Below are 9,114 nucleotides of genomic sequence, written 5' to 3' on the forward strand. Positions count from 1 at the left end.
TATTTAAAAAAAAAAAAAAAAAAAAGCTCAGCTAGCCACGCCTCTATGAAGCTCTCTCTGACACTCTTCTCCCATCCATCACTTGATAACATTCTTCAAAATGCAATGCTACTGTCTTCAGATCTGTATTAGTTTACCTTTGTTACTATTAAAAAACATATATATCTGAAACTGGGAAACGCTTAAGTGTGGGCGGTGTGTTTATTCAGCTCGCACAACAAAGCACAGCACTGCACTGACTCTGGCAAGAGCTCCCCGGCTATGCCACCTCATGGTAAGATGGCAGCATGGTGGGCACAAGTACTAGAGGGCAGAATACCAAGAGGAGGCAGGAAGCCACAGTGTGGGCGAGGGGCTGGGTGGCTCTTGGAAAGAAACATAAGAACCCATTATGGAGAGGAGAAAGGATGAGAAGAGCTGCCTGATGTGTTCCCTCCAGCGATGAGGACAGAGGATGCATGGGAAAGTCAGGGCCTCACAGATGCCTATCACTGAACCTGGAACGGAAGGGAATTGAAGCCTTTCGTTGTGTGGCATTTTCATCATTTCTCAGTAATTGCATCAGTTTTATAATTTCTTCCATCGCTGACTCCCCCAGAAGCCCCAGCATCTCCTGTCATCTGTGATGTGGAGGTAGCAAGGGATGGTGTTTGCCTTTCCAGGAAATTAAAGACTGCCCTTAATAACTGTGTGCGTCATCGGCACTGGTTGCTGGATCTCAGATGTGGGCAGGGAAAGGATATGAAAATGTATAAGCAAGAAAAAAAATCTTATCTCTTCCCTAGCTAGCTCTCCCTTGACAAGAAATATCTGCAAAGTCTTTTTTTGCATTTCTAGTGTTCTCATCAAAGAGCCTATTTTTGCTAGGGTGAGAATAGGTCCAGCGAGTACTGAAAACTCTTTGAACCCATAGGAAATTGTGGACCCCGCCTCCTCTTTCCAGGATCACTCTGCTGAGCTGCTGTTTACTTAAAAGAACAAACATGCTCCAGTGTTGTATTTCAACATTTCAGGATGCCCAGAAGGCAAGCAACTGGAGCACTAATAAAACCCCCTGTTCTCTTTTCTCTGCGGATGGGGTCAGAAGAAACATGTGCTCTAGTTTTATTATTGTTTTATATCTTGGGTATTCCCTCCTAGTAAAGGTCAGGAGAGGTGCTGGGCAAATTGTTCCATAAACACTGTGCTTCAGACTGAGCCACTCGACTCAACTAAGTCTACTAGAGTTCAATAAACTCTAAAGGCAGGAATTTCAGGACCAAAGCAATGTTTTCTAGTTTTGTATTTTTTTTTCCCTTCAACCTAACGGCCTTAGGATCTCTGAAACCTGACAAGTTACGTTTGTTGTTTGCTTAAGAATATAACAACCAAGGGCTGGGAAGTTGGCTCAGTGGTAGAAGCGCTTGTCTTGCATGCCTGAGGCCCTGGGTTCGATTCCTCAGCACCACATAAGCAAAAACGAAAAAAGCCAGAAAGTAGTGCTGTGGCTCACAGTGGTAAAGCGCTAGCCTTGAGCTGAAGAGCTGAGGGACAGCGCCCAGGCCCAGAGTTCAGGCCCCATGACTGGACCAAAAAAAAAAAAAGAATATAACAACCAGCTGGGTTTGGGCAGCTCATACCTGTAATCCTAGATACTCCAAAGGCTGAGGTGTGGAGGATTGCAGTGGAAGCCAGCTCAGGTAGAAAAATCCAAGAGATTCCATCTGCAAATTAACTAGCAAAACTCTGGGCTCAAGTAGTAGAGAACCAGCTGAGCAAACACAAGGCCATTAGCTCAGTCCCTGGTCCTAGGATCACAGAATAAAATAATAAAAATAATAATAGGGCTGGGAAGGTGGCTCAGTGGTAGAGCACTTGCGTTGCATGCCTGAGGCCCTGGATTCGATTCCTCAGCACCACATAAGCAAAAAAGAAAAAAAACAGAAGTGGCACTGTGGCTCAAATGGTAGAGCACTAGCCTTGAGCTGAAGAGCTGAAGGACAGCGCCCAGGCCCAGAGTTGAGGCCCACGATTGGACCAAAATAAATAAATAAATAAAAATAAAAATAATAATAGCAACCAAATTCCAAATGCACATACATACTTTCTGACTCATAAATTCCAGTGATGAATATGTACCCTACATGTACATTTCACAGACAAGAAGTACTTTGTGCAATAAAGTGTGACTTATGATTGTAAGGCCTGAGGCCTGATTGTACACATTTACAATCCCAGCATTCTAGATATTGAAACAAGTTTATGAATTCAAGGCCAGCTTGGGCTACATGAAGAGACCTTATATCAAAATAATAAAAAGTAAAGATAGCCTGAAATAGAGGATAAGTTACATAAATTATGGTTCAGCTACACAATGGGATTATAGGCAGTAGATAAAAAGAATAAAGTAACGCAGGCATTAGGAAACTCCAGAAGATGAATTAGCTGAGTAATACATACAATAGTATGTACAATATGCTACAGAGGCACAACAGATAATGTGACTGGAAGAATTTTTTTTTAATTTTGTATTGCACAAGGCTGGAGGCATTACTCAAGCAAGAGTGCTTGCCTAGGAAGGCCCCAAATTCAAAAATCAGTACCACCAAAAAAAAAAAGAAAAGATCCTCATTGTTTTGATGATTTGGCATATTGGAGTAGGCAAAAGGCCTGGCTTAGTAATAACCCTTTGTATGGAACATATTGTCTTCTCAAAAGCCCTAGAGAGGCAGGGGCAAGAGGATTGCAAATTCAAGGCTAGCCTGGAATACACAACAAAACCCTGACTCAAAAAAAATAAAATAGCTGTTTGGAAACTAAGATCAGGGGATTGCAGTTCAAGAAAAAGCAATTGAAAGCCAGGCATCAGTGGTTCACGCCTGTAATCCTAGCTACTCAGGAGGCTGAGATCTGAGGATCACGGTTCAAAGCCAGCCCGGGCAGGAAAGTCCGTGAGACTCTTATCTCCAATAAGCCACTAAAAAACCGCAAGTGGCGCTGTGGCTCAAGTGGTAGAGTGCTGGCCTTGAGCTGAAGAGTGCAGGGACAGTGCCCAAGCCCCGAGTTCAAGCCCCAGGACCCACCAAAAAAAAAGCAATTGAAGTTTGTAAGTCTCCATCTCCACCAATGACTTGGTACAGTGGTATGACATAGTGTCCTAGCAACCAGGTAAGCACCAATAGGAAGACTGCTACCAAGGCTGACCCAGGCATAATAGAAGACTGTCTCAAAAGGACAGACTCAAGTGGGCTGGCAGAGTGGCTCAAGAGGGAAAGCACCTGCCTGGCAAGTCCAAGGCCTTGAATTCAAACTCCAGTACTGGGACCCAGGGGATGGGGTGGGGGGAACTACTCATTGTCAATTTACCATAACTAAAACCATAGTGTGGATGGCTTATAAATGACAGAATTTTATCAAGGCAATTCGTATCTGATGAGGGTCTGCTTTCTGGCCCATACACAGTGCTTCATGCAGTGTCCTCACATGGTACAAGAGACTCTAGGAGCCTCATCACCCCTCACTGTCTTTCCTTCCTTTATAAGGATGCAAACTCACCCATAAAGGCTCTGCCCTCATCACCTAACCATACTCCAAAGGCCCGATAATAAATTACAACCTTCTAAATTTACAATGTTAAAGCAGAAACAACTTTTCAAATTGTTTTAAAATACAATTGAGCCAGGCACTGATGGCTCACACCTGTAATCCTAGCTGCTCAGGAGGCTGAGATCTGAAGACCTCAGTTCAAAGCCAACCTAGGCAGGAACGTACATGAGACTCTTATCTCCAAGTAACCACCAGAAAACCAGAAGTGTTACTGTGGCTCAAAGAGACAGAATGCTAGCCTTGAGCAAAAGAGCTCAGGGACAGCACCCAGGCCCTAAGTTCAAGCCCCATGACTAACAAAACTAAAGTACAGTTGAAGGGCTAGGGATGTGGTGCAAGTGGTAGAGTGTGTTTGCTTAGCAAGCATGAGGCCTTAAGTTCAAACCCCAGTACCAGCAAAGGAAAAGAAAGAAAGGAAGGAAGAAAGAAGAAAAGAAAGAAAGACAGAAAGAAAGAAAGAAAGAAAGAAAGAGAAAAAGAAAGTTGAATATACATATGAACACTGGAAACAGTATTTATTTCATTCCATAGAGTGTAGACAAGTAATTTCGCATTTCATTTGAAGACAAGAGTCAGAAAACAGTTAGTGTAGATCCAGCATTAATAGAGATCATGGTATACCAAGGAAATATTTAAATACAGAAACACATTACCAATTGGTTTCTTTTTTTTTTTTTTTTTGGGTCCGGACATGGGGCCTGAACTCTGGGCCTGACGCTGTCCCTCAGCTCTTCAGCTCAAGGCTAGCACTCTACCACTTGAGCCACAGTGCCACTCCAGCTTTTTTCTTTTTGCATATGTGGTGCTGAGGAATCAAACCCAGGGCCTCAGGCATGCAAGGCAAGCGCTCTACTGCTGAGCCATCTTCCCAGCCCCTACCAATTGGTTTCTGTAAATAGTATTACCAGGAAAAGACAGAATATAACCTACTTGGATCTATGAGTCTCAATTTGTTCAAATAACGGAAGAAACTAGTCTTCTAAAATGTCCTCACTTAAAAAACACATTGTACTCATTACCTAACCCATGTCATTGTAATCCCTGTATACATCACATAATAACAATAAAGTACATTTTTTAAAACACAACATATTGAAAGATGGGGTGTAGCTCAGTTACAGAATATCCACAAGACCCTGCATTCAATCCCTAGCACAAAACAAACAAAAAACTCATCCAGACAATGAGTTTAAAAATGGAGGAAACAACCATACTTAGTGACTCCCAAACATGAAGGGGAGGGGGTGGCAGGAAAGGGGTTGTGGAGAGTCAGGGTCTCACCATGCAGCTCAAACAAGCATCAAACTTAACAATCCTTCAGCTTCACCCTCCCAAATGCATATGCCACCATGTCCAACTCAAACATGACATTTTTAAAGATATGTACAAACACTGCATTTTTAGCTGCACAGGAGGTAGACTTCGGGAGCCAGGGACATTTCATATTTCATAGTTTCTGAACTTCCTCAGGAGGTCTGAAGGAGCATCTGCAGACCAGCGGAAACGAAAGTGCCAACAGCTCACATCTGAATCTTTCGAAGAGAGAAAAGAAATATTTTAAATGGAGTGTAAGGGGAAAAAATGTCAAGATTATACTAGTAAAACAGCTCAGGGATAAGATTTCAGGGTAAAATATGTGATTAAATCTCTGGTGTGAATTATTAGTATGTACAGAAACAGCTTATCAAGTACACTTTGGAATTCTTATAAACAGGAAATATGCTTTGTGTGAGAAGACCTCACTTGCTGAAATGCATCATAATAATTCTAAGGATGGGAATTTAACAATTTACCTAAAAAAGAAATCTGTAGCTATGCTCACATAGCTTTCAAATACTTCTTTTGAAATCTGAGGCTCAAGTTTCAAAGCTATGCAGCACGGGCAGGAAACTCTGAGATTCTTATCTGCAATGAACCAGCAAAAAGCCAGAGGTGGAGTGGTGGCTCAAGCAGTAGAGCATCAGACAAGATTAGGCAACACAGACAAGAATTTGAATCAAAATAACTTTGAAGGCAATCTCAGGAAGCACTGGTAGGCAAAATGGAGAAGGGATCAAACATGTCAGAGGTGCATCATCAAAATTATCACTTTCAATGACTAGGGGACCCTAGGAAGTAATATACAGTTGGGTTATCCAACTGGAGAAAAAGACCTGAAGATTTCAGCCTCCTTCTCCCAGCCATTAGTTTATGGCTGCATCTCAAGGATGTTTACTACAGGCATTTCCTTCCTGCTCATTGCTTGCCAAGTAGGCTCTATTGGCAGAGAAAGACCTCTGTGGATTTTCTCAATGTTTGTAGTGCAGGTCTCAGAGCTGGCAATGCCTGGACAGGTAAGGGTACCCAAAGGATGCGGCTGAACACCAACAGCATCTGCTGCATGAGATTCTTTTTTTGTTTGGTCCAGGATGTTACACAAACCTGTCTGATGCTACAATTGTACTTACTAGCATTCTGCTTCTGTTTATTGTGTATTGAAACAAAGTAAAGGGAGACAGCCTTGCACGCCAGTTTCCCAGTGCTGTGTGCACATTTTGCTAGTAGTTGTAATGTGATAGGGACCATAGAAAAGGTATCAAAAAAAACTCCAAAGCAAATACAAAGCACTGTAATATACATGAAGCCACTCAGTGCTTGATAAGGCTGACAGGAGTGATATCTCTGAAACACTGATGCTATTTTTAAAAAATGTATACAGCAGTAAGGTGAAATGAAATAATCGTGCAACTGCACTTTGATATAGCAGACTCCAGCTTTAAGGTAGTACTTAGAGTCATCAGTAATCTCCTAAATAGCACTAAGGGGGAAAAACCATAGTAACTAGCAGAATTTCATAATAATTCTCCAACCATAGCTTCTTGAGCAAGAATCAAGGAGGTGAATATCAGCAAAGCACGTTATATGCATTTATAAAATTATCACAGTGTAAGCTAGGCACCTGTGGCTCATACCTGTAATCCTAGCTACTCAAGAGGCTGAGACCTGAGGATCACAGGTCAATACCAGCCCAGGCAGAAAAGTCCATGAGAGCCTTATCTCGAATAAACTACTCAGAAAAAGCGGGAAGTTGTGTGCTATGGCTCAAATGGTAGAGTGCTAGGCCTGAGTACAAAGAGGCTCAGGGACAGTGTCCAGGCCCTGAGTTCAAGCCCCAGGATTGGAAAAAGAAATTATCACAGTGAAACCCCTTTGCACAATTAATATACAGTACTTTAAAAAAAAAACAGTAATCTCCCTAGTACTGGCCCAAAGTGGAAATATATCTGAGCATCCACAATAGAAGCAGAGGAGGATGGGACACTAGAAGAGACACCAATTTATTGAATATTTATAATCCTTTTATTCTTTTTCATGATAAGCTCATATTGCTGGATTTTTTATATTGAAATAACTAATTTCTAAAAAAAAAAAAAGTTCATAGAATCCTGAAGAAAGGCTCAACTTAGTCCTCAGCAGCATCTCTGAATTCTAAAATGTCCAAGCCAAGCTCTCTCCCTTCCTCCCACACGCAGAGTCTCTGATGAACACAGATGAGATCAGACTCAAAAACAGGTTCTAAGGGCTCGGGAAGCTTGGAACTGAACATTCTAGTGCTGAAAGGAGAAATATTTTGAGTCTTTGCCTCCATATGTGTGTGTGTGTGTGTGTGTGTGTGTGTGTGCATGTGTGCGTGCGCATGCACAGGAGGTGTGGTATTTGTTTAAAACACTGTTTTGTGAAAGTCAGGTTCTGCTTTGATCACATTTGTTATGTTATCGTCATTGCCAATTACAAAGCTGATGCAAGCCAAGAGCTGACTTGCAGAGACCTCTTGACTAACCAGCAGCGATGTCAGAATCAAATTCTAAGAACTCTTCCTCCCAGCAAGTCGAGAAGACATAAAACTTCTCCAAAACAGAAAACTTATTATTCACAACAAACTGGTTATCTTTTTTTTTTACAAGCATCCAAGAATATTCTAAAACCTTCTGCTTAAAAGCTCAATTCTAATAGTGTGCTACACCATCATCCTAGGACTCAACAAGTCAGAATGTGAACAATTCTAGCATATGTATATTAACACACCTAAACTAGTTAACTCAGTCAGATAGCTAGCTGGGCAAACTAAAAAAATAAGAATTGCTAAGATTTATCCATAGCATGCTATTCATTAATTCCCATTTAGTCCTATCGTAACTCTCTGAGCAGGTATTTTTATAATCCATTTTATTGATGAGGAACCCCAAGTCTAAGAAATAAACTTTTGTCAAGTAATACAGATAATAAGTACTAGAAGTAGGATGTGAACACGGGACATTGAATTTTGCAGTGGCCTACTTCAGGAAACCTATCAGTGACATACACATTATAGATGAAGTATCATCTCAGGATACTGCAGCATCTTGGAATACAGACTCTGAAGCCAGACTGCCTTCTGCCAAGCTGCCTAACCTTGGGCAAATTACTTCACCTCTCTGGGGTTCAATTTTCTCATCTGTAAAATAAGTATATCAATAATGGTACCAGTTTCCCAATCTCCTAGTGAGGATTAAATAAGCTAATCTATGCAAAATTAATATTAAACGAGGCAATCATGTACAATAATATATTTAAATAATGTTCTTGCACATAACAAACATGCAACAAATGTTAGTTAGTGCCATTTCAATAAAGCAAAAGACATTCTGAGAAATAGTTCAAGTTCCCTTGGAAAAAGGGTATTTTCCACTTTCTACATCAGTGCAAAGTACTGGACCTCCTACTTTTTAAGCAACAGTCTATCATTTGAGCCACATTCCTACCCCATAAAGTATCTCTTAAGATGTTAACCTAATCTTAAAGTTTAGCTAACAACTGTGCACATTGGAAAAAGTTGAGAATGAATACAATGTACACTGCCTGCCCCTCCAGAGCTGTGTGACATGACTTACTTGGAGAATCTGGATTTGGTGGGGAGAGTGACTTGGATTCTTTCTGCTTCATTTTCTCTGCAATTGAACTCAGATCCTTTCTCTTTATTTCTCTTTGCTCATTCCAGTCCTCATTTTTACTCTTGTTGGTATGAGTCTGGTCAGATCCTTCCAGCATCAGGTCTTTCTTACCTCTGACAGCCCAGTGCATTGACTAAATTAATTAAAAGCAGACACATAGATATTAAATACAATATGGTTTTCTACATTTAAAGTTCAAGAAGATGTATAACACCTTATCTACTATTATAGTACTGGCTAACAAAATGTTAGACTTGACTATTAACCATATATTTATCAATTAATCAGAACATTAATGAATCCCTATATTCATTAATTAATATTCACTAGTTTGGTAACATGCTAGAGGAAGCCATATTCTGGTCCAGAGCAAAGAAACCAACATTAGAGAGAGTCAGAGAATGAGGTAACCCAGCAATTCCATTCAAAAAAGTATACATCAAATAATTGAAAAGAGATATTCAACTACCATAGGAGCCAGATGCCAGTGGCTCACACCTGTAATCTTAGCTACTTGGGAGTACAGATTAGGAAGCTCTTGGTTGAGAATTAGCTTGGG

The 9,114-nt window shown here is 40.9% G+C and overlaps 1 protein-coding gene across 1 annotated transcript in view; it reads right to left on the minus strand.

Annotated features, from left to right (window-relative positions):
• Positions 1–4,467: 4,467 nt before the first annotated feature.
• Dnajc12 (DnaJ (Hsp40) homolog, subfamily C, member 12) overlaps positions 4,468–9,114 on the minus strand; it is a 25,882-nt gene continuing 21,235 nt past the window's right edge. The window contains exons 4-5 of the mRNA XM_013017098.1: positions 8,496–8,688; positions 4,468–5,117 (exon numbers count right to left, since the gene is read on the minus strand). Of these exons, the coding sequence (XP_012872552.1) occupies positions 5,026–5,117; positions 8,496–8,688 (285 nt within the window). The 3' untranslated portion in view covers positions 4,468–5,025. The remainder of the gene's footprint in view (positions 5,118–8,495; positions 8,689–9,114) is intronic.

The sequence above is a fragment of the Dipodomys ordii genome, unplaced genomic scaffold (genome assembly GCF_000151885.1).
Source record: "Dipodomys ordii isolate 6190 unplaced genomic scaffold, Dord_2.0 Scaffold34, whole genome shotgun sequence".
Lineage (NCBI taxonomy): Eukaryota > Metazoa > Chordata > Mammalia > Rodentia > Heteromyidae > Dipodomys > Dipodomys ordii.